The sequence below is a fragment of the Chiloscyllium plagiosum genome, chromosome 27 (genome assembly GCF_004010195.1).
Source record: "Chiloscyllium plagiosum isolate BGI_BamShark_2017 chromosome 27, ASM401019v2, whole genome shotgun sequence".
NCBI classification, from domain to species: domain Eukaryota; kingdom Metazoa; phylum Chordata; class Chondrichthyes; order Orectolobiformes; family Hemiscylliidae; genus Chiloscyllium; species Chiloscyllium plagiosum.
The window spans coordinates 14,490,131-14,515,914 of NC_057736.1; the positions used below are offsets into that span (position 1 = coordinate 14,490,131).

General features: G+C 40.9%; 1 protein-coding gene across 5 annotated transcripts in view; it reads left to right on the plus strand.

Annotated features, from left to right (window-relative positions):
• The window catches only part of LOC122563579 (palmitoyltransferase ZDHHC18-like), a 33,923-nt gene that overhangs the window by 2,412 nt on the left and 5,727 nt on the right, over nucleotides 1-25,784 (plus strand). For 2 of the 5 annotated variants that reach the window (XM_043717485.1, XM_043717484.1), the window contains exons 2-9: nucleotides 6,044-6,204; nucleotides 7,165-7,314; nucleotides 9,469-9,606; nucleotides 10,305-10,353; nucleotides 11,201-11,303; nucleotides 13,115-13,227; nucleotides 15,561-15,657; nucleotides 22,060-22,144. In XM_043717485.1, coding sequence (XP_043573420.1) covers nucleotides 6,044-6,204; nucleotides 7,165-7,314; nucleotides 9,469-9,606; nucleotides 10,305-10,353; nucleotides 11,201-11,303; nucleotides 13,115-13,227; nucleotides 15,561-15,657; nucleotides 22,060-22,101 — 853 coding nt within the window. In that variant the 3' untranslated portion in view covers nucleotides 22,102-22,144. The remainder of the gene's footprint in view (nucleotides 1-6,043; nucleotides 6,205-7,164; nucleotides 7,315-9,468; nucleotides 9,607-10,304; nucleotides 10,354-11,200; nucleotides 11,304-13,114; nucleotides 13,228-15,560; nucleotides 15,658-22,059; nucleotides 22,145-25,784) is intronic. The other 3 variants (XM_043717481.1, XM_043717482.1, XM_043717486.1) reach the window with 2 other exon arrangements.

The following is a 25,784-nucleotide window of genomic DNA, read 5'->3' on the forward strand; positions in this document are numbered from 1 at the left end:
CAACAATGGGGAAGAAGCTGTTCTTAAATCTGTTGGTGCATGTTTTCAAACTTGTGTATCATCTGCCCAATGGAAGAGGGTGGAAGGGAGTATGACCAGGGTGTGATTATGTTGGCTGCTTTCCTGATGCAGCAAGCCACGTAGACTGAGTCAGTGGAAGGACTGGGCTGCATTCACAACTCCCCGTAATTTCTTGAGGCCCTAGGCAGAGTAGTTGCCATACCATGCTGTGATGCATTGGATAAGATGCTTTCCGTGGTGCATCTATGAAAGTCGGTAAGTGTCACTGTGGACGTGCCGAATTTCCTCAGCCTTCGGAGGAAGTAGAGGCATTGGTGTGCTTGCTTGCTTGCTTGACTATCACGTCAACAGGGATGGACAAGGATAGATTGTGACATTTATTCCTAAGAACTTGAAGCTCTCAACTACCTCCACCTCTGAACCATTGATACAGACAGGGGCATGTCCTCCAATCTGTTGACCAGCTCCTTCCTTTTGCTGACATTGAGGGAGAGATTGTTGTCTTTATACCATACCGCTAAGCTGTCTATCTCTTTCCTGTACTCTTCAGGGAGTTTTTATTTGTTGCAGAGGAAAGAACAGCTCCTTTTAGAGGTCCAATAACTTTTCACCAAACATTCAGACCTACAATCTTTTCAGCCATTTGGAAACCAATCATCACCAACTGGTCATTAAACCACAAGCTAATCAGCTACTTGTAGCCAGCTAAATCTCTCTCCATACACAGCCCCTGGCTGTAGCTTGTCTGTAGTAACCTCCACCTACTGCTTAAACAGCAATTAAAATGAATTAGGTAACTTGCTTTTAAAAAGTGGAGTACAGAGGAGCCTCAATTATCCGAAGGACACAGGTGGTAAATATTTAGTTTGGTTACTCAAATTCCGGATAATTGAATGCTGGATGTCATAGTTTAGCCAAGCATAGGGACCTTGTGATCTCGCCAGATAATCTTCTATTCGGATAATCGAGGTTCCTCTGTAATACTTCCCACAGTCATTGGTTTTAAAACAGTCTTTTTCCCACTTCAGACCACAATGAAAAATACAGAAATATTTTTTAAACCAAGATATTTAATGGACAGTTAATGTTTCAGGTCACTCAATCTTTCTTAAAAACTGAGAGTAGTTAGAAATGTAGGTTTTCAGGGAATGAAAGCAGGAAGTGTGGTAAAAGAGCACAGCAAAGGCCTGATACACAGTAAAGGGTAGGAAAGATCAAAAGAGTGATGATTCAGGGTCAGAAGAACAAGTGAACAAACAAAAAATTGTCTTGTGGAAGTGAAATGGAAGAATGAATGGTCGTTAACTGAAAGCAAAAATAAGAAAAACAAGTTTAGAAGCCCTGAATAACGTAAGGAAACAAAATAGAAGGCAGCGTTTGAGTGTGGAAAGCTGTAAGGTACTTATTCAAAAGACCAGGTGCTGCTCCTTAAGCCTGAATGAGCTATATTGGAATAGGTCAGGAACATGAGGATAGAACAGTTCGTTTGATTGCAAAATATAGAAGTAAGGGTTTCTTTTGACTAACAATCTGAATTTTTTGAAGAATCAACAAGGCGGATTGATAAGGATGGTGCAGTTTATGTGGTTTTAGCAAGGCATTGACAAGGTCCACGTGGCAAACTGGTTTAAATGAAGTAAAAACCCATTGGATCTGGGGGAATGTAACAAGCTATATATGAAATTTGTCCAGTCACCAGACTTAAAATTTTAACTTTACTTTCTTCCCATAGATGCTGCCAAATCTGAGATTTGCCACCAATTTCTGTTTCAAATCTCCAGCATCTGTAGTTCATTGTTTTATTTGGGTTGATGATGTCTGTGTGTCAGATGATGCTTTGCTCATGGATTAATTTCCTAACCTGTGACTCATCGTGAGGAAGTCTCTCTAGTTTCGGAAATAGCTGCATGTAGTTTACTGGAATACTGTCGATAATTGTATTACTGAAGATATATGACTTTATGAGAATTGTTTCTGAAGGTACAGCTGAAATACTGTATATCTTTTTGTCCTGTTACTTGCTGTTCACCAGCACAAGATGAATTAAATGATGAAAAGGCACTGTTGGCCATCAGGCAATTATATTAAATCTGTTGTTGCTTTGAATCTTTTTTGTTCAGCAGCTCACTGAGGAATTGCAGAATGTTAGAATTCAGAATTCATTGAAATATTAGTTGATGAACTTCGTTGCCTGTGCCTGGCACCGTGCAACAAGATTCTGCCATGCTCAGCACTTGTATTGAACTTCAATTTGTGCCCTGTGTGACTCTTATCTTCATATATTGCTGAGTCTACCCATGGTATGTTTGAGAAACAATAACCACATTTAGATGCCTCCTGTCATAGAACATTTTATAGCATGCTAAAGGGTGGGAGAATGTAGCAGAATTAGGATTTTGTTGATTTTTGGGTGGCAGTCTTTAAGCTACCTGTGCCATGCATGACAGCATATGTTTGTGTGAAAGTGAGGACTGCAGATGCTGGAGATCAGAGTCGAAAACTGTGGCACTGGAAAAACACAGCAGGTCAGGCAGCATTCAAGGAGTTGGAGGACTTTTGATGCAGAGCTTATGATTGAAATGTTGACTCTCCTCCTGGGCTGCTACCTGACCTCCTGTGCTTTTCCAGCACCACACTTTCGATTGCGTGTGTGTCTGTGTCTGTATGACCACACAGGAGTGTATGAGAGTAAACAGCCTCTATTTCAATACCAGCTCTTGGATCAGCATAGCAGAGAGTGTTATCACCTACTTGGGAAAGCCCATTGATTCCCAAGTGCTATTACTCCAGAGTTGTCATAGAAGTTAATAACTTAATCAGATCTCGCAAACTCCCTGATTTACATGTTTGTTAGAATCAGCTTAACTGAAAATATTAACCAAGTTCCTGTAGTTAACAAAATCCATTATTTACTGCAAATAAGAAAATTCTAATCACAAGTAAACAGCTATGGGCTATCAATATATGGCTTCACTAATTAAAACTCTTACCAACTTTTAAAACTCCCTACACACAAGCATACAGACAGCCAAACAAAAAGCATTGGTTTTTGTGGGTGGAGGGAGAAAGTGGGAAATGCTGTTCAATCGCACCAGTTCCCAGAATTCATTGAAGTGGGCCTTTTGCTTGCCTGGACTTGTTTGTTACTCTCCTTATACAGGTTCTTTCACTTCTTTGCACAAGACAAATGGCAACTGGTATGCTAATTGCAAATTTTATTTAGTTACTGGTTAAAGAGGGCAGCTTACAGCAGCTGATGGAAGAAGATAATTAGCTATCTTTAGGTGTCAGGTATTTTTAATGCACAGAGAGAGAGAGAGGGACACACACACACTACCTGCCCTTGCAGCAGACTCTATGGCTTCTCCATGTCGTTCACTCCCACAAGCTGTTTACCCAGGAACCAGAGAGATGTCATGAGGCTGATGAATTTTGGTATTCATGACTGGTCATAATTGCACAAAGCAGCTACTTATTGTCAGCCTAATCTCACTCTGGACACATCCTCTGATGCTGTGTCATCTACAAATACCTTCCACAGCTTGAACACAGCTGCAGTGTAAATACTACGCACAGTTTCAGTAACTTGTTTTTAAAAATTCAGCAATTCCTTCCGCTGATTTTAAAACAGTCCTTTTCCCATTTTAGTGGAATGAAAAAATACCAAAACTAAAATTACAGTCTTTACAGAGCTTGTTCAGTGCTTGTGTTTTCTTTGGTGACATGAGACTATCTCATGAACTCTGATTCCATTGTTTCCTCCTTTGGTCTTGTGCCACTCAGCGTTGACTTTTGAGACTGGCAATTTTAGCTGTGTCTTCCAAGCAATGCTTAATGATCTGGGGTGAATGCAATGCTCTGGGTGAAAGTCTGTTTTAGTGATTGAAGAGGCGGTCATATCGAATGGATTGTGGAGATGATAAAGAGGACTTGACTAATGGGATTGGATGCTGCTTCTGTGGAGAATTAACACTAGTTTGGAACTGCAATCAGTGGGGATAGACGACATCACCTCCCCAGTAATCCTTCACACCAGTGCAAGGCTGCATACTCAGTTCCTTATGCACTCACAACTGTGTGGCTAAATTCAGTTCTTACTCCATTTACAAATTTACTGATAACACCACCATAGCGGGTCAGATCTATAACAATGACTACTGAGGACAAGAAACAGAGAGAAAACTTAGTGGCATGCAATAGATACAGCAATCTCTCCCTCAATTTTAGCAAAAAGAAGGAGCTGGTCATTGACTTCAAGAAGCAGAGTGGAGGATATGCCCCTGTATGTATCAGTGGTGCTAAGATGGAGGTGGTGCAGAACTTCAAGTTCCTAGGAGTAAATATCACCAACGGTCTATACAGGTCCATCCACATCAATGCTACAGTCAAAGAAAGCACACCAACATCTCTATTTCCTTGGAAGGCTATGGAAATTTGCATGTCCACAATGACTCTTAACAACTTTTATAGATGTACTATAGAAAGCATCCTGTCTGGAGGCACCACGGTTTTGTATGCCAATTGCTGTGCCCAAGGTCACAAGAAATTACAGGGAGTTGTGAATGCAGCTATATCCATCAAGAAAACTAGCCTTCCTTCCATTGACTCTGTCTACGTGGCCTGCTACCTCATGAAAGCAGCCAACATAATCAAAGACCCTTCCCACCCTGGTTACGCTCTCTTCCATCAGGCAGAAGATATAATAGTTTGAAAACATACACTAACAGATTTCAGAACTGCTTCTTCCTTGCTGTCATCAGACTATTGAACTGACCTCTCACATAGAATCCCTACAGTGTGGAATCACGTCCTTGGGCCCAACAAGTCCAAAGAACAGCAACCTACCCAGACCCATTCCCTACCCTATTATCCTATATTTACCCTTGACTAATACACCTAACCTATACATCCCTGAACACTATGGGCAATTTAGCATGGCCAATTCACCTAACCTGCACATCTTTGGATTGTGGGAGGAAACCAGGGCATCCGGAGGAAACCCACGCAGGTACAGAGAGTATGTGCAAACTCCATACAGACAGGCAATCGAGGTTGGAATCGAACCCGGGTTCCTGACACTGTGAGGCAGCAGTGCTAACTACTGAGCCACTATGCCGCTCCAACTGCATATATCAGAGTTGATCTTTCTCTGCACCTTCTCTATAGCTGTAAGGCTATTTCTGCATTGTGTTCTATTACCTTGTTGTATTTATGTAAGCTATGATTTGTCTGGTTAGCACACAAAACAATACTTTTCCCTATATCTGACAATAATAAATTAAATGTGAACCGAACAACCTGTACCTATGTTATAATCTCTTGGTAATGTCTCCATACATGCCAGCTCAAACGTCCCTTCCCAGAATACAAGCTGAATTCCCATTCTGCTTCTCCATTAATGATCAGATAATAGAATACAAATGGATCCACTGATCTCTCAATGCAGACTGGCAGAGATCCAGGATTGGTGACCTATCCCTTCCTGCTCTCAGCAAGTCAAGTACCATTTCACAAGGTCATGGGAGCCCCATGGGACAGAGTGATGAAATAAATGAAACAGTTTGTTGTTAATGAAATGTAGCAGGTTGCTGTAGTGAATTTTCTCAGGCAGGACTGGGAGCTGTGGTCCTTGCTGTGGACTGAGAGGAAATTCTATGTTCAATGGACTACTTTTCTAGTTTCCCCTTCAAAGTACAGTATTGATCAGTTCTGCTGTTCTGTCATTGTGGTAGTGAAATTCTTCTCTCCCCTTGCAGAATTCCAAACATCAGAACAATGCTGCGTAGGGCTGACTTGCTGCCCTGATGTGTCAAGTGTTGTCTGCAGGACCACAATTTCCTGATTCTGTGAACTGCAATTTTTTCTAGATATTACCTAGGACATATATAGTGAATAAAAGAGAGACCAAAACCCGACAGGAACAATGGATTGATAAATTCCTTTCCCAGTTTACTTGTATGATTTTGTCAAATATGTTCCCCAGTGTTCAAGTTGATGCAAACTCTGCATTTTGTTTTGGCAGCTGTCCTTACCTGACAGAGAACCTGACTTTGGCCATTCCAATAATTGCGGGGCTGCTCTTTGTGTTTGTGGTGAGCACCTTGTTGCACACAAGTTTCACGGACCCTGGGATTCTACCACGAGCCACTCCGGATGAAGCAGCCGATCTGGAGAGGCAGATAGGTAGCTTACTACCGTTTAACTATGTAGCTGAGTGCCTGATGTGTGATGGGAGTGATGGGCTGTCAAGGTAACAGACTCTGTAACCTGTGCTCTGGCAGGGCACTGCAGAATATGTTTGCCAGGACTAAAATCAATAACATGAGGGCTAAAGTGATTAAATTATGTACCCAGGTTGTATAGACAAGTTTTGTATTACCCAAATATCGAGGACGTAGGGAAATGTAATTAAAGTCTTTGAGATGATTCAAGAAGTTGACAGGTTGGATAGAGAGCAACTATTTCTTCTGACTTTTGACAGCCAGGCCTTTGGCTGCCAAAGCCTTATACTCTGGAATTTCTTCCCTAAATATTTCTGCCTCTCAAAGATACTTTAAAACCCACTCTTCTTCCCTACCTCCTATGGTGGCTTGGTTTCAAGTTATGTTTGATAATGATCCTGTGACTTTCCCTCAATTAAAGGTGCAATATAAATCCAGTACTTGTTGGTGGAAGAATTCTGAAAAAGGGATTGTAACTAAATTTGGATTCAGGCTAAATTTGGAGTGATGTCAGGAAATACTACTTTATACAAAAGGCAGTGTAAATCTGGAACACACTCTCTTTATCCCAAAAAGAGGCTATTGAATTGGGATGAAGTGAACATTTCAAAATAGAGATCAATACATTTGTATTAGCCAAGAGTATTAACATTTACAGAACGAAAGGATGCACACAGATCATTATTTAACTGAATGCTAGAGGTGAAAATAAAGTTAAATAGCCTCTGTTCTTCTGATACTTGTGGAGCATGTACCCCAGCAAAAGACATAAATGCAGCTTGGGATGGGATAGGCAATGGGGAGACAATTACTTCTAAGCCCCAGAAAAACTGGACTTCTGCAGTTCAGACTGTCCTCATGTGTTAGTAGGGTGAAGTCCTTCATTTCCAGTACACTATAACAAATCTTCTTCCTTCCCCAGATAACTCTGGGGGGTCGGGTTACCGGCCCCCACCTCGCACAAAAGAGGTGGTGATAAATGGGCAGACGGTGAAACTCAAGTACTGCTTCAGCTGCAAAATGTTCCGGCCTCCACGGACATCGCACTGTAGCCTGTGTGACAACTGTGTTGGTGAGTATAGGGTGAGCCAAAGTGTTTGGAACATCTTTAAGAGTCCAGGAAACTGGATGACGGCAGCCAGGGCATAGGAAGCTGATTGAAGGAAACCTTTTACCCCATAGGTATCGCTCCATTCCTTGTATTCCAGTTCTGTGAATGCCACTGGCCCACCTGGTACTTTATCTCAAACCTTGTGAGACAGTGAGTGTCAACAGACTATTCAATCAAAGCCTGTCCTGATACTGTCATTTTTAATATCCTCCATTTACTTTCTACCAAGAAATGATTTTGATCAAGAGCTTATTTGCCTTCATTGAATCCCAAAAGTGCAGTTCTGGGAATTAAACACTACCCTTATGTTTTCTTTCATCTGCTTATTGGATTGTAGATGGGAATTGAGCTAAAACTCTCAATTTGATAGCATCTTATCTTCAGACATTTCTACAAAATCAAACATGGGAATGTTGGAATTTGACTAAAAACAGAAAATGCAGGAGAGAGAAAAGTGTTTAATTTTTCAAATCCATTACTTTTCATTGGAACTGGAGAACTAGAGATAAAGCAGATTTTAAACAATCTGATTGAGAAAGGGAAAGGTGGAGCAAAGTCAACGGGAGTGAAGGAAAATGTAAAAAGGAAGGTTAGTGGAAATCAGAGGAGATTAAAGGACAAAAGGAACCATGGTGTTAGGTCAGGGGCATGTTAATGGACCAAGTGAAATAATCAAAAAAATGTTTTTGAGGGGATAAAATGGAAAAACAATTACTTGTGTTTGGGGAGAAACAGTGTGGAGTGGTTATGATTAACATTACCTGTAATTTGTTTTACCACCATGCACTTCAGAAGTCCATGCATGGCATCAACTTCCAAAAACAGAAGCCATGTATTGGCACGCCATCATACATACATGGAGGTTCCCAGTGGGAATGCTAGTCCTGATTTGACGTCGTAGAACAATGCTGTAAAGTTAAAAAATTATGCTCTGTTCTAAGAGACTGGTGTAAGAGTAAGGTAGTTAATTAAAATGACAGGTGATTGAAAACTCAAAGTTATGTTTGTGGACTGAGTAGAAATGTTAAACACAGTGATCACACAATCCATATTTGTTTACCCCAGTGGCAATCAACATCATGAGCTGTCAGTATGGTATATTAAATTTTGTTTCACTTGGAAGGATTATTTGGGGCGCGAGGTAATGAGATGGGAGGAGTTAGAAATCTGAGAAAGACTGGAGTATTGGAGTGTTTGATTAATGTGCTGGAGTGTCATGTAAAAAAAAAGTATCCTGTTGGCAATGCAGTCAACAGGAAACCTATCAAAGTTGTGGAAAAGGAAGAGAAGGTGTGAGTGTAGAAAATGAGACATGATTAAGCCCTGCTGCTATGGTGGAGAGGAATCCCCGGTTGAGCAAAAGAAAGACGAATTGGCAATGCTGCAATAAAAGTTGATGCTCTTATAGTGGATATTGGTCAAAAGCAGATGAAAACCTGGAAATGGGACAGCAAAAATCGAAGGATGGACCAAGATGAGAAAAAATGGACGCAAAGTTGATTGTTTTCTTGTTTGTGATGACAGCAGGAGTTAATCATTGATACACTGAAAAATCATGTTGAGGGAGGAAAATTATTAGGACTGCAACGTAGAATGTTCCAAATACCGTGCAAAAATCAAACATATAGGTTCCCATGGAAATATCTTGTAATTTTTAGAAGTGATAAAGTCTAAGGCAGGGGTTTTCAGTGTAAGAACATATTCAGATAAGTAGAGGATAACGGTGGATGGGTGTCAGTTGAATCTGCATTCAGGGAAGAAATGTGGAAACACCCTGACAATACCAATGGGAGGGCGAGGGTAGAGAGGAGTTGGACCTTCACCTTGAAAAGGGGTGGTGAAAATCAGAAAGTTTAAAACTTGGTTAGGAAAGTCACAGGAGCAGGTGAGATCTTTCTCCATCTTGCTCCTTTCTCTGGATTTTGAGCTAAAGTTGGAACTCGCTGTTCACATGTGGACAGAGGAAAGGCTGTGCTGGGTTGAAGGGTCACTGAAGGCTGAAGTGTGAAGGCTGCAAGACTGATTATTGCTTAGAGTCTTACATATTGATCTGTTTGGAGAGGAGAGAGTGACACTGCATATGCTGTACTATGAATTTTTGTCCTTTTTTTACAGAACGATTTGACCATCACTGTCCTTGGGTCGGAAACTGTGTCGGGAAAAGGAATTACAGATTTTTCTACATGTTTCTGCTCTCACTTTCCTTTCTAACTGCTTTCATCTTTGCCTGTGTGATAACTCACCTCACACTCCGTAAGTCCCCCAAAGTTTCCCTTGGAACTTCTTTTGTTACTTTAAAGCAGCTATATAAATCCAGGATGTTGATAAGGTGATGATGCAAATTGAAGCAGGAACAAGTTCAGCAGTAAAGACTTTCCAGAGATAGGGTAGAGTGGGAGCTGGTATGTGAATAAATTTTCCAGAAACCAGGAGGGAAGGTGAGTTTGGGAATCAGATTGCTAGTGAATTTTGAGAAGATTTGTAGCTCAAGTTGAGGTTCTAAATACAGAATCAGATTGCTGTCAGAAATAATGTGGAAGGGCCATGCTGAGAATTGGAATGAACAATAGGAACAATTAACGAGCTCTCTGATGAAACAGATGAGAGATATTGTTTGCACAACATGCAAAGCCTCTAATGCCCGTGCTGAGTTTCACCATGGCATGACTCTGGAATAACGTTGGATCAGGGCCTAAGACCCAGATCAGTGGTCCAAGGAATTATGAACTAAGTAAATCTTCATACTTAAAGGTTTACCTAGGGGAGAACTTTGATATCATCTGGCTTGAAGTTTACAAACATAAAACATAGACATGAGCAGGTTGCTGTTTGAATGGAGTTAAGTGCAGTTTGTACCTGCCAACTTGCCCAATACTGCACAATAGTTGTATTTTATCAGCATGGGAGTTAACATTGCACTAACCTTTTTTTGTCTTTCACCCCTCCACCAGGATCTCAGAACACTGGGTTATTAAATGCACTTCAGGAAACCCCAGCAAGATATCCTTTTCTTGCTCTGGCATGGTATCATCAATGCAGTTGTCTGACTTGGAGCGTGTCATATGATCAAGGAAGGGGAAACTGCTAACTTATAAAAATTCTGATTTATACTTATTATTTTCTCCCTTCTAAAGGCACTGATTCTCATTGGGGGAACAATTCCATGGAGACTGTGACTGGGGTGCTTGTCCGTGGACACTGACTCTTACTCCCATAGGTTTTACCTTTCCTGAGGTACCACACATGCCAGTTTTAAATCTGGATAGGGGAAAAAATGCTTGAGGGTAAAGGTTGTCCATGCTGTAATGACAGGGAACAGGGATATTGTTAGATTTTTCCTCCCTTGTGTACCCCAGAGCATTCCGGCTAGTTTCTAGCACCGCAAATGACTCACTAACTGAACTCGTGAACTTAATGAAAGGCTGTGATAGAACCTGGCACTGTGTCCCCTGTATGTTTAGTATTAAACTGAGTGGTACTTTTGCCTACTGGACTGGAGATAGTGAATGTTTTAATCCTGTTCACAGTGAGAGAAATATTTATATTTGGTCTCAACTCACAGGTATTATCAAGCTGTGATTTTTGGCGCAGTACTTTTGCAAAGTACTTTACTGGACTGGTGACAGGGCTCATTATAAATCCCTGACCCACCCCCTCTCCAAATCTGAGATTTGTTAATGTTACAAAGCAGAGCAATGACAGAAACAGCTTCTGAAGGAGGCTGAATGAACCACCTGTGTGCAGATTGGGAATCGTTATGGTCTGCGTTGAGAGGGGACAAGGAAGATGGGTTTTGAGGGAATTTGGGTTAGGTTTGAACTCTGATCTTTTCTTTGACTCCACTTACCGCACTTGAGCTGGTGGTCTGTTTTTTCTCAGTCTGGTCCATTCTGGGCCTCTCAGGGTTCCACACATATCTGGTGGCTTCCAACCTGACAACAAACGAAGATGTGAGTAAACAGACTCTTTTGTGTGTGTATTTGAATGAGACAGAAAAACAAAACACTGATATCTCACCTTAGTAAATGGAACTTTTTGTACTATTAAGCCTATTTTATGCTACAACTAAATGGTCACAAAAGCATCTAGCCACTGATACACCTCTACTAAATAGCTTCATTCAGTGCTTAGGGATACCCTAATATCCAATCCATTCAGTGCACAACATCTCAATATCCAGCTCCATTCCATGCAGAGCAACACCCTGCAATTCAGCTCTATCCAGTGCACAACAACACCTTGATATCCAGCTGTATTAAATCACATGGACACCCCAATACCAGTTCCATTTAGTTCATAGGGATACCCCTGTATCCATCCAATCAGCTCCATTCAATGCACTTGGATGCCCCGGTAGCCAGCTCCAAATGTGAAAATAAATTTAATATTAACTTGTCTGGTGAAATTGTTCTTTTCATAATTATGTTTTTACTATTATTGCCTTTTGTCAAAAAGAGTCTAATCATTCTTCTATCTGTATAAGTGCAGAAGTGATATGGATCAGCTTCATGGCACCCATTGTTAAAGTGGTGCTTGTTTTGTAAAATGATTCTAACATTATTAAACAATCCATAATATTAGAATGAATAAAGCAGCTTATTAATGTGCAGAGCCAGCCAATATTTACTGAGTAACATTTGGTTGTGCTCACTAACCATTGACAGCTTGCAAGCTACTTGACTGGTTTCTCCATACATTTGTGGGATAACTGCAACTAACTGTAGGGAGATGAAGCTGTATTAATTGTAATGCCATTGTATGAACATGCTTCGGCTTTCAGAGTTCTCTTTAATTTTCTGGTTTCCTGGATTTAACAAGAATATGGATTGAATGTCAGCTTGTTGGTGTAGTTAGTGAGTGCACAGCTAGAATTTATTTTTGAATTGCACATTTGTGGGATGAAAAATATCATGGTTTCACTCACTATTCTCTTGTCAGTCGGTCACACTATTAGTTGGTCTTGCTCCCTTTCAGTTGATCAGGCTCATACACTGTCACACTCTCTTGCTATCACACAATGACTCATGGTCTGTCTGTTCTAAATTTCAGCAAAGCATACTTTGAATGGATGAAAAATAAATGGACATTAACAGTCCAGCCCAGTTTGCCAATGAGCTAACTTTTAGGCCAGCAATGATAAACACTTTTAGGGTTAGTGACTTGTATGATTCAGAGTCAGCACAAAATTCTAAAGGGCAGTAGCTGAAGTTGTGTTCATAAGTAATGATGCCCAACAGATGAATTAGTGGACATCATCATAAATTTACATGTATTCAGTAATGACTGCAGACTTAGATAAGCACTTTGTGGGAATTGGTGTGCATGATCTCTTTTATAAACTAACTCAGTATTTCTTCTGTGGTGCCCTATGAGCGTTTGACGTAGTCTGCAGGAAGCTTATTCTGTATCTGGTTTATGGCATATCTGCCTTCAGTTTGTTTCATGGATCAGTGTAGATGAATTATTTACTCTGTAAACAACCTATGCTTTGCTTGCCCTGCATGTTTGATGAACCCCTTGCTGTGAGAGACTGGCACTAAACGTAGAGAGGATTACATTCATTGCATTTGCTTAACCTTCGCCTATCACTCAACACAATGAGTGTTGCGATTGTTTGCGTTAGCTAACTGATGGGTTTAATGCACTGGGGAAATCTCTGCATAGAGCATTGAAGAGAAATGTCGCTTCAAAACAGAAGTTATGGCGTGAATATTTTGATCCTGCTCTTTCTATAATGTACTATGTTTTAATGTTTTAACAGATTAAAGGCTCGTGGTCCAGTAAACGAAGCTCAGAGGAAAACACTAATCCCTACAGTTACAACAGTATTGTCACTAACTGCTGTGCAGTTTTGTGTGGACCAATGCCTCCCAGGTAGAGAGAGAAATCTGCAAGTCCAAATTTTTCTCCCCCATGTATGAACCTTTGCTTTTTCTTTTTCGCACGGAAATTGGACACCTTGTGTGTACTCCATGTATCTGCAGTACTGCACAATACTTTGTGCTAATATTGCTAATTAGTGATATTTACTTGGTATTTTCTGCTGTGGATTAAGTGTGCAAATGTTGGATTTCTTGGCATTAGGAATTTTTGACTTTAGAATGGAGGGAAGCCAGGAATTTATGTACTGTTGTTCTTGCGCATTGAATAAATTTTAAAGTAGCAAGTGTATCTAATAGTTATGGACTCATAGATTCATACAGAATGGAAATAGATCCTTCAGTCCAATCAGTCCATGCTGAACATATTCCCAAACTAAATGATTCCCACCTGCCTGCTTCTGGCCCATATCCCACCAAACCTTTCCTATTCATGTATCCATCCAAATGTCTTTTAAATGTTGTAATTTTACCCACATTCACCACTTCCTCAGGGAGTTAATTTCACACATGAACCACCGTCTGTGTTAAAAATTTGCCTCTTATGTCTCTCTTTAAATTTCTCTTCTCTCATCTTGAAAATATGCCCCATCTTAGGGAAAAGAATTGACAAGTGTGGCACTGGAAACACACAGCAGGTCAGGCAGCATTCAAGGAGCAGGAGAGTTTTAGGGGATAAGCCTTTCATCAGGAATGTGGGGTGGAAGGGGGCTGAGGGGACAAGAGATGTAAAACCTGCACCCACACCTCCCCCTGCACCTCCATTCAAAGCCCCAAAGGATCTTTTCACGTCCGGCAGAGATTTTCCTGCACATCCACCCATCTCATCTACTGTTTCCATTGCCCTCAATGTGGTCTTCTCTCCTCGGAGAGACAGAACACCAACTTGCGGGGCATTTCAGGGAACGTCTCTGGGGCACACGCACCGAGCAACCCTGTGGCCAACCACTTCCACTCTCCCTCAAGGATATTCAAGTGCTGGGTCACCTCCATCACCAAATCCAAGCCACCTGACAACTGGAGGAAGACTGTCTAATCTTCCACCTTGGGACCCTTAAACCACATGGCATCAACATCGAAGTCATTAGTTTCCAAATTCCCCTTGCCCCCACCTCATCCCAAATCCAACCCTCCAACTCAGCACTGCACTCCTGACCTGTCCTACCTGTCCATCTTTCTTCCCACCTAACCACTCCACCCTCCCCACCGACCTATCACAGTCACCCTCCACCTTCCCGGCAACTTTCACCTCCATCCCTCTATTTATCTCAGCGTCTCCTCATTCCTGATGAAGGGCCTGTGCCCAAAGCATTAACTCCCCTTCTCCGTGGATGCTGCCTGACCAGCTGTGCTTTTTCAGAACCACCCTTTTTGACTCTGACTCTCCAGCATTTGCAGTCCTCGCTTCTTCCCATCTTGGGGAAAAGCCAACTACCATCAACTCTATCTATACCTCCTATTGTTCTATAACCTTGTATCTGGTCACCTCTCAATCTCCTATTGAGAGGTACAGTGAAAAAAGTCCCAGCCTGTCCAGTCTTTCTTTATATCTCGAACCTTCCATACCTGGCAACATCCTGGTAAGTCTCTTCTGAACCCTCTCCAGCTTGATAATCTCCTCCTCATAACTGGGCGACCAGAACTGAACACAGTACTCCAGTAGAGGCCTCACCAATGTCCTGTACAACCTCAACATAGTGCTGTCCAGTCAATTGATAATGCCCCCTCTGCGTGACCTATCAGCATTGCCTCTCTTTGCAATTACCTTCACTCCTCTTTGCAGGTGCTGTCAGCTTTTAACCAGTGCCTTCATGAAAACTTCATTTTAAATAGATGCAAACATTTATTTCCATATAAAATGGTAAATGCCTGGAAAAGTTGCCAAGGTGTTCAGCAAACAACCTTTAGTAGAGCTCAGGCTAGGCAAGCAAAGAGACCAGCATCTGTGTAAATGTTGGAATATCAGAAGAATGTGTTTCAATGGGAGAGTTGGGATATTGAAAGGATGGGATTCTATGGAAATGTTGGGGTGTGGGAAAGATGGGCTTTCATGAAAGCTTTGGGGAAGCAGAAAGTATACATCCATTGAGGCAATCAGTACAGGAAAAGGATAGGACTGAATATCTCAATGACCTTTTGTCCTGCTCTTATTTCTGTAAATAAAAAAGGAATCTCTAAAGAATATCCTGAGTCAATGGTTTGGGACTAGTTTAGCTGACTAAAGTTTGTATAAGTAAATTGACTAGTACTTTGATATTTTCATTGAATGGCTGTCAATTACTCACTACTTTCTCTCTCTCTCTCTCTCTCTCTCTCTTTGTTCCCCAGTTTAATTGACAGGCGTGGTTTCTTGGACCCAGACACAATACAACTGCCTGGGCCCCAACGTAAGGTTTCTCAGGGAGCAAAAACAGAAGTCAACCTGGTAGGAGGTGACCCCAATGATGATGTGAATTAATGGCATGCCTGTCATGTTTGATTCCACCTTCCCTCATGCATCTATCCATTTCCCTCTTACTGCGACCTCAGCTTGAGCACGAGCAAAAATGAAGGCTGCCATCTATGGGAGTGTTTAGTTGCCTGACTTGGTGACATTTTGCACACAGTTCCCATGACTAGAAATGTCACTTGAGCCAAGCTCTTGGAAACAGATTGACTCTGTGGGTGCTGTGAAGGATCAAATCTGGACTGCTCAGCAAATGAGCTGTAAGAATAACGGGATGTGTTATCGTCTGCAGTTATCTGCCTGATCAGTTAGGGGATATTTCTTTGAGATAAGAGTAGGATCATCCTGCTGGATAGAGCTGAAATACTGAAGCCAGCTGTGTGTTTAAACACAGCACAGTGACTGTTGGTATTACAGTAATGATACAGTTTGAGAGCGATTGCTAGATGATGGGTGTTGCATTTGAAAGGGGATAGTGGAGCCCAAGGGTGGCGGAGGCTGATCCTTTTAATATAACTATAAGGCACTGACTTCCATCTTTGCTTCAAATGGGATTCTGGGCTGATGAATATCATGTGATTGTTATGGTGAATTGGCATTGCCCAGGGTAATGTTCAGGTTTTATTCATTACCCAAGGTACGAAGGGTTCATTTGTTTTGCGTGTTTAAGGCAGTTAATCCAGGAAAGCTGTGGATAGTTGTCATGGTGTCTTGTTGAGCATTGCTATAGCCTGAAACCTGGGAAAGTGGCGAGGACCTCACTGGATCACAGTGGAAGGCTGCAGGGTTTGACGTTGCACTCTAGGATCCTGCCTCTGCTTTGTTTTATCTTTGCCAATTTGCATATGGCATCCAGAATTGCACAAAAATCTTCCTGCCAATTTGTTCTACTGCATTTTATTTGAAAAACATTTGTTTGAACTCTCTGTGCCAGCATGTTGTCTGTACAGAGAATGTTATCTGATTATTGCTGTTTTATTTTTCATTATCGTGTATTTATAATAAAATCGGTGCTATCTATCTAAAGGTCTCCCCTGGTGAACTCATAACTAGAAATAAAGCTGGAGAGTTGGATCACAGATTATAAAAAGGACCGTAGAGAAATTAGGATGAGCAGAGCTCTGAAAGAATAGAGCTGACTGTTTGGAGTGACCCACTGCATTATCAAGAATTTATAGCACTGCACTTGCCATAAGCATCTCGAGCAAATACTGTCTATCGTGGAGATTCAAAATACAATATTCGATTTCTTTTACAGGACCACAGAAGTTTTCCTTGAATTAAAACTGATGCAGGTTCCCTGCTACCTTTGTTAGTGAAAGCATCGTCTAGAATGGTGCAAAACATACAAAACAAAAATGGCCCTGTATATAACTCTAGTCTCTGCTCACTTAGCTCATTTCAGATGAGGTTAGAGTTGGATGGGGATCACAATGGGACAGTGAACCAGGGATTGCATCCTTTACAGTGATCTTGGTGAAGTGTATGTAAGAAGGAAAAGACTGGAACTGTCATTGAGTGTAATAAACCAATTCCCCCCCCCCAAAAAAACACCCCCAGTTGAATGACCTGCTGACCCTCCATCTCAACTCATACAACGAATGGCTCTTGATAGCGGAAAAGTATTCAATTCCTGCATTTCAGTGGGGAAGGGGTGAAAAAAATAACCTCTGTGAAGCCTCCTCCCATCTTTAACTTTTTCCGTGACTTTGTGGAGACCAGGTGGCTGCAGGAGGTAGCTGTCACTGTGATAAGGACTAAGAAACAAAACGTCTATATTGCCTGGATATAGCGCCAGTGATAAATCAGCAAGGAAATTGAGATTGTGTGAGAGTTTGAAGCTCAGCTTCAGGAAAGATAGGGCAGTAAAGCTGTCCACTTTTGGATTCAGCATAAATAAATTGGGGGAATTGGAGACTACAGTCTGAACACTTTTGGGGGCTGTTTGCTTTCAGTTTTTTTGTGTTGAGCTGGTGAATCTGCTTGATCATCCTATGATTTTATTATCTTACGAAAGAATCTGTTGACCTGCATCCTGTTCAGACGGGATAATGGAAGGCAAATTGCTGACTTGGAGTCAGTTCTGAGATTTTGTCTTTTGTGGTAATCTATCTGGACTTGCAGTAACTGTAAGGAGTTCAAGCAGGAACCAAGTTATTTAGCGATAGAGATCCCTTAGTCCTTGGATCAGTGGACCCTCACTAGGAGCTCTGTTTCACACCATGCAAGTTAGCTCTGTTTAGTTCTATTAATTCTTGAGAATTGTGAATTGCTGGCATTTAGTACCCATTTGTAATTGCCTTTGAGAAGGTGCTGATAATCTACTTCTTTGAATATCGGCAGTCCTTGTTGAAGATGCTGCCACAGTGTGGTTTGATCAGGAATTCTAGGATTTTGATCCAGTAGTGAGGAAGGAAGAAAAGCAATGCGTTTCTAAGTCAGAACAGTATATGACTTAGAGGCAAAGTATTTCTATGCGCCTGTTTCCTTTTTGGTCAGAAAGATCACAGATTTTGGAAGTGCTAATGAAGAAGCCTTGTGTGATGCAGCAGTGAAAGGTTTAGATATTTTACACTCCCTCCAGTGTTTGCTTGGTGGAAGGAGTGAGTGGTTAAGGTGATGAATGGTGTGCAAATCAATTGCTTTGACCTGGATTTTGCTGAGTTTCTTAGGGTGTGATTCCAACAGCAGTCATCAGCCAAGTGGTAGATATTCCACCATGCCTCTGATTTGTGTCTTGTAAGTGATAGGGAGCTCTGTAGAATCAAGTCAGAATAGATTCACTACAGTGTGGAAACTGACCTTTTTGGCCCAACTAATCCACACTGACCCTCCGAAGAGGGATCCACCCAGACCCAATCCCCCTAACTATTGCACCTAACTCTACGGGACAAGTTGAGTCTCTGGTCTGCGGATGATGATATTGGGAAAAAGCAAGGATGATAATTCTTGAACTGTCAAAAGAAGGTGATTAGACACTTTGGTTATTGTCTGCACTTGTCATAGTCAGTTTATTTTGATTAATTTTCATGAGGTGTGAGCATTGCTGGTCAGGCCAGCATTTTTTGCACCATTCCTAATTTCCCTTGTATTTATTGTCTTGCTAGACTTTCCAGAGGACAATTAAGAGTCAATTGTGTTCTTGTGAACCCGTGACTTGGAGGTACCGGTGTTGGACTGGGGTGGACAAAGTTAAAATTCACACAGCAGCAGGTTATAGTCCAACAGGTTTATTTGGAAGCACTAGCTTTCGGAGTGCCGTTCCTTCATCAGGTGGTTGTGGTTATCTGGAGTCACATAGTGCAGATGATCAGAGTGTCAGGCTTTGTTCTCTGAAATTAATTAGTAAAAATGCTGAGTTTACCTGACAATCAATTATAACTTTATGGTGATCGTTACTGAGATTAACTTTCATTTCAAGATTTATTTCTAATACTGCAAAACTGCAAATTGAAATAAAATCTACCAGCTACCCATGGTGGGATTTGTACCCATATCCCCAGAACGTTAGTTTGGGTGTCTGAATAGTCATCCAATGACAATGCCACTGCCTTAACAAGGACTCACAAGAATAGCACCTGTGACACTATGACTCCAGCACAAAGTATTCAGGCTGTAGCTTCCTGTAGGAATGTATCCTTTCTTCCTGATCTTTTGCACATCAACTGAAATTGACTCTTTGTAGAATCTTAATCTGCTGCAACATTTCACTCCATTTATTTGACACTAATCAAAGCGGAGATATGTTTTATCTCAGCATTGTTCCTACAAAAATTTATTTTGCTAAAGTTCTGCTGAAGAAAATCTGTTTGAGTGTATGCATCCCAGCTGTACCTCCCGATGTCTTGCCTCAACCACTTTTGTGAGCTTGGCCTCAACGGTTCTCTAATGTGGACCATCAGCTAACTGAGTGATAGGGAGAACTGGCTATGTTTGTGAACTATATATTCATTTTAAGCTTTTTCAATTTCTCACTACAGCACTTAGTCACCTTGAGTAAGAACATTTCAGGTTTATTCCCTGTTGCATTAGCAATTAAGAACTAGAATTGGTTTCTACAGCACTGGGTTTGAGATTCTGTCCTTCACTACTGCATGTGTTTGGTGAGGACAAAAATGATGATTAGTCAACAGGACTTATATCTAAAGAATGGTCACTTGTTTGACCAACTGGAAATGTCTTTGTGGCACTTTCATCTCAGCAAAGAGGAATGTTTCAATTGAGTTGTTAAATGACTTTAGATTTAGATTACTTACAGTGTGGAAACAGGCCCTTCGGCCCAACAAGTCCACACCGAGCCGCCAAAGCGCAACCCAACTATACCCCTACACCTAACATTACGGGCAATTTAGCATGGCCAATTCACCTGACCTGCACATCTTTGGACTGTGGGAGGAAACCGGAGCACCCGGAGGAAATCCACGCAGACACGGGGAGAATGTGCAAACTCCATACAGTCAGTCGCCTGAGGTGGGAATTGAACCCAGGTCTCTGGCGCTATGATGCAGCAGTGCTAACCACTGTGCCACCGGCTTGATGAGCTGTATCCTGACATTTTGAGCTGTTACTGCTTATTGACCTACATTGAGCAAGGGAGAACATTCCTCGGGAAGTAAGTTACGATTATCAATTCTGCTTATAATTCTGCCATTGGGAGCATTCAATATGGAATTAACCTGGGGATTCAAGACTTGAGGATAATTGACATTGTGCAATTAAATATGAGCCAAGTGATCATTCACTATATGAGAGTTCTGGACAGGATTGAGGGTAGAGAATATTTAGTTCTGGATGGGTTGATTGAAAGAGCAAGGAATAAACGGGAAGGAAGAAATAGTTTCAGTACACTTGCATCACTGATTTAACAACGACTTCTATGCGATAGACACGGGCAGTGAGATTGGAAAGGTGTTGAGAGAGCATTACTTTGTTTAAAAGAGTAGAGGCAGCCTTCCTCTGAATGATGGGAACAGTACTGAGAGAGCTTTACTCTGTATCTAACCCTCTGATTTTTCTTGTGGTTGGAGAACCTTGTGTTTCCCGAGGAATGTTCTCCCTTGTGCTGTTTGATTCACTGCCACTGCCCTGCTGTGATTGTTTGCTCAGCAACCTGCCCGCTACCCCTCTCCTGTTGCCACTTCTGTGACTATCCCCAATATTATCTTGAAAAACTTTCAACATACATCAGTACCTAGTCATTTTACTTAAATATGCTCCACTGCTTACATAACAACATAGATTTCTAGTCATGATGATTTTGGTGCTTGCAGTGCATGAATCCAAAATTAGGGCTAAAGTTAGTCTGGAATTACAGAATTGAATTTTATATAAACATATGTAAAACTTCCATACGAATGCCATTTCACTAGCAGTTTGATTTATTTAGTCCTTGAATTTAAAATGTTACATTTAAATAATTCCCAGCAGCAGCAGAGCTATAACCATGCAATCCTGGCCTGAGCTGTGAGCATCTTGATGAGAAATCAGAGAATTTGGACAGAGAATCCTGAATTCAAGTACATTGCTTGGGGACCTAGAGAAAATCTTACAAGGTCTTCCATAATGCCCCAGAATCCCCATTACACTCACAGTAAAGCCAACTCTTTCAAAAGGTATTCTGCTCTGACTTGGCACACTGTCCCACACTACGTTCAGAATAATGCAGCAGAACCAGAATTTGAAGTAGGTGTTTTTTTTGGTCTTCCTGCATTTGGTTTAGATCGAAGTGAATTTATCCACATAAATATTGGTGCACTTTAGTAACAGTATAGTTTCTTGTGGAAATGGTGGCTGTGACATTGGAGCAAACTGCAGAGTCATTGTGTAATAGCCTAAGGAGAGATGGAGTAACCTGCGAGTTTTATTGAACGACATTCCTTGTGATGAGAATCTGAAATTGCAATGTCAATTGTATCTGTGATTCTTCAATGATTTTACTGTGGGCTATAATCAGACTAACTCAACTCAGTCAAGTTCGCCTTAGGTTTCTTTTTCTTTCTCTGTACTGGTAGAAACAAGTTGGAACAAAGACTGACAACTCAGCATAGTTCTTTTTTTGCCTGTGGGAGCTGAAAGCATCGGTACTATATGCCAGAGTCCCTTGGGGCAGTCTAAAAATCCAGTGAGCAATTGCACTGAAATCCAAGGAAACTGAAATACTGTACATGTACAGCTAGTCGCAGCTAAAAGTGACTCAAGTTTACAGTTTGGTAGGGGGATGGTTGGGTGGCAGAGTGTAAGTGTGTTTGACCCTTTGTAACCCTGGTCAGGTCAGATGTTTCCAGTATGATATGGATCCCTAGGTGACAATTGTTGGGTTTGAGAGAGCGAGAGACATGGCAGTTGTTGGTTTGTATGTAATCGTGAGTGTTTGTTCCCTAGGAGGATACTTGTGAGGATTTTGCAGTTTCATGCACGGCCTGATTGGATGTAAGAGGTTTCAGAGTGAGGCTGGTGCTGACAGCTGGTAAGCGTTCTCTCGCTCTCATTCAATACATTCATTCTTCATTTTCATCAACCATGGACACTGCATGAGGAAATGCCAACAGCTCACAACCAGCTAGTCTCTCATTAACTTGTTGCTATCCAGCCTTTAATGTGCCAAATCCTTGTGTGTTTGTTATATAAAGATTTTCCACTTGTCAAGATGTGGAATGTCAGATTTATATTTTTGAGGACAATAAAAACCCTGGCCTGCCATTAGCTCCAGGAAATTGATTTGAAAGTTGAAGTTGTCTGTAGAGAAATATGCAGGTAATGGTGCATACACTGATTAAACTGGGAATCTGTGTTTTCAAAACTGACTGCCAAAACTGTGACTACGTATATGATGTTGGTGCTAAGTCCCTAAAAGTATTCCTTTATATTTATCTGCAAATAGTATTTGTAGCACATCTGTAGTTACTGTTTTTTGAACTCCCAATTTAAATTTTAATGAAATATTTTTAAAATTCTCAACACTTGTCCCAGTTGGCATATCATATAATTTGGTCTCAGAACAGAGAGGAAAGTTATAAGTTAGAGTTCCTGGTCCTGATCCAACAGCTCTCGCTGGCAGGTCAATGTGATTGAGATTGGGCTACGACATCACTAATAGTTGAATGTAACACATTTGAACGTCCAGTGAGTGAGATATTAAAGAATAATTAGCAGTAGTGAAATGAACATTAGAGAGATGTTCCATTCAGTGGAGGGAAAATCTTGAATGATATAAACAAAACCAATAGTAGCTTTACAATTGATTTGTGTGAATGACTTAAAGTTATTTCATTTAAATTGCATTACGCATTCTGAGGAAGTTAATTACTTTTGAAGAATGAGATCCTAACTTGAGGGTTGACAAACTGAACAAGATGAGCCATTTCTTAAATTTAGTGAAAAAGCACACTTGGTAGCTATGATGCTGTTACTCAAATGCCAATCATTATGAAAAATAAGACAACAACATATTTCTACTTTGAAAAAATTTCAACCCCTCTAATAATGCCACATTTTTTTCAAATTTAAATTCACTTGCTAATTAATTTACAAATGTCTGTCAGCCGTAATCGGCATTGTTTCCTGCAATAAATTAAACTTTTTATAACAAAATAGTCTCAAAACAAAACTGCAATAATTTCCTTCACTGATGTGCATGTCTTGTCACCGAGCAATGCACATAATCAATTAGCAGGTGATACATAAGCTATAAACATGTAATGTCCTTTTGCTTAGCAAACCATGCAGTTGTAACTTACTACTTTTTCAATAGAATTTCGTATTTTTATTAAACAGTTCACAAGTTCTGTTATGGTTCTGTTAAAATATCCATTGCCAAGGAAATGGTTAAACCTGATTTACTATTTAAAGTAGAAACATATTTAGATATTTCTTTTCTGAAAATCAGTAGGAGGAAAAAATAAGTTGAGCTGCATTTCAATCCTTAACGAGCCATGTGGCTGTAGAGCTGCAGATTGTCATCTCTTTCTTAACTGGTACTGCAGGCTCTACGTCCAGAAATAACTCATTGTCCTACTATTTGCCTCTGCTTTGGAAATGTCCCTGTAAATAATGCTTGGCCCTACACAATTGTGTTTGTAAAACGTACACAGTCCTACCAGACGTCTCCATGAAATACACTACAATTTACCTTAAGTGAATAAATAAAACACTACTATACCAAAACAGTTCAGTTACCACTGGAAATGTGACTGTAGACACGGTGGCACAGTGGTTAGCACTGCTGCCTCACAGCGCTTGAGACCCGGGTTCAATTCCTGCCTCAGGCGACTGACTGTGTGGAGTTTGCACGTTCTCCCCGTGTCTGCGTGGGTTTCCTCCGGGTGCTCCGGTTTCCTCCCACAGTCCAAAAGATGTGCAGGGTCAGGTGAATTGGCCATGCTAAATTGCCCGTAGTGTTAGGTAAGGGGTAAATGTAGGGGTATGGGTGGGTTTCGCTTCAGCGGGTCGGTGTGGACTTGTTGGGCCGAAGGGCCTGTTTCCACACTGTAATGTAATGTAATGTAATGTAATCTAAACAATGAAATGGCCTACTGAATGTGTGTACATAGTGAACTGTCCTACTTCTCTGTAAATAGTGTATGATACTACAGGAAGTAAGTTTGTAGATAATGCACCATCCTTCAGGGGATATATTTGAGTGTACCATCCTACTATCTTATATCTTTATAGTGCCTTCCTACACTGGTGATTGGCTGTGAACGCAGTGTTCTACTGGTAACATTTAGGGTCCCACTAACATTTGTGAAAAGCAGGCTGAGAAAGTGTAGTATCATTGTTCTCTTTGAGGGTTACATTGAGTGTCTGAGGCTGCCAGATGGCTACTATTCAGGCAATAGCTCATATTGTTCATGGCTCTGATCTTTTCAGTTACATGTTGGTGTGCGTTGTGTTGTCTAAAATCCTAATTTATTATTGATTAAACAATCTCGAATTGGCTGCTGTGCGCATGTCTAATCTATGGTGAGACCAGCCGAAAAACTTGGCAATGGAAATATTTAATGTTGTGTCTAAGACTAATTTAATCTCACTTATTTATGTATAGTTTGCAACTGTGATGTATGTGTATTTTCTGAAATAGTGAAGCTAATTTGATGTGCTGTTTCAGGTTTTATATTTCCAATGGTATTTCCCCAGCTTTTAAAAACCTGGCCTGCCCCTGGTTTTTGTCGCTGCCACACAATGTTGTAATGATGCTAATGTCCAACAAAAGAAAGAATTCTGAACTGTTAGATACTTGTTCAGTGTAGAGGCTGCCACCTGCATTTAAATCTGGACATTTGATAGCAGGATTGAAACCCCACCATTAGTTGCAGGTACAGAGGAGGCTCAGATTTGTATCTGAAATACAAACGTTTAGAGTCATAGAGATGTATAGCATGGAAACAGACCCTTCGGTCCAACCTGTCCATGCCGACCAGATATCACTTTGATAGTTGAAATTTGACTTTATTTCAACCATTCTGGATCCTGAGCATTTTTTTGTAGCTTTTGGTTTGGCCTCTTTGGTTTCCTTTTAAAATTGTATAGTTAGAGGTTCATGTGAAGAATTATGTTGTATCGCATTATGTTATGGCACAAACACAGACCTTTAAGCCCACTGAGTCAGTGCTGATGTCTGTATCCCACATCTGTCTCCTCTCACTACTGTTCACTTCATTACATTAACATAATATAAAATAAATATTAAAGGAAAGCGTACAATTCTAGAGGAGTTCAAAAGCAAAGAACCTTAAGGATATATGTGCACAAATCATTGAAGGTGGCAGGGAGGTTGAGGAAGTGATTAATAAAGCACATGGAATCTTGAGTTTTGTAAACAGGGGCAAAACATCCAAAAGTGAGGAAGTCATGATCAAATTGTATTAAACAGTGGTTCAACCTCAACCAGAGTATTATCCAGTTTTGAAGAATAAGTTTTAGAACAGATGTGAAAGCAATAGAGGGAGTGCAGAAAAATAATCATGAGAATGGTTCCGGGATTAGGATCTTTCCTTCAACTGGATAGGTTGGAGATGTTTGGGACTGTTTTCTTAGGGAAAGAGAAAATTAAGTGGAAAATTGAATATTTATCTGAAAAGAGAAAATTTTCAGGACCGTGGGAAAAG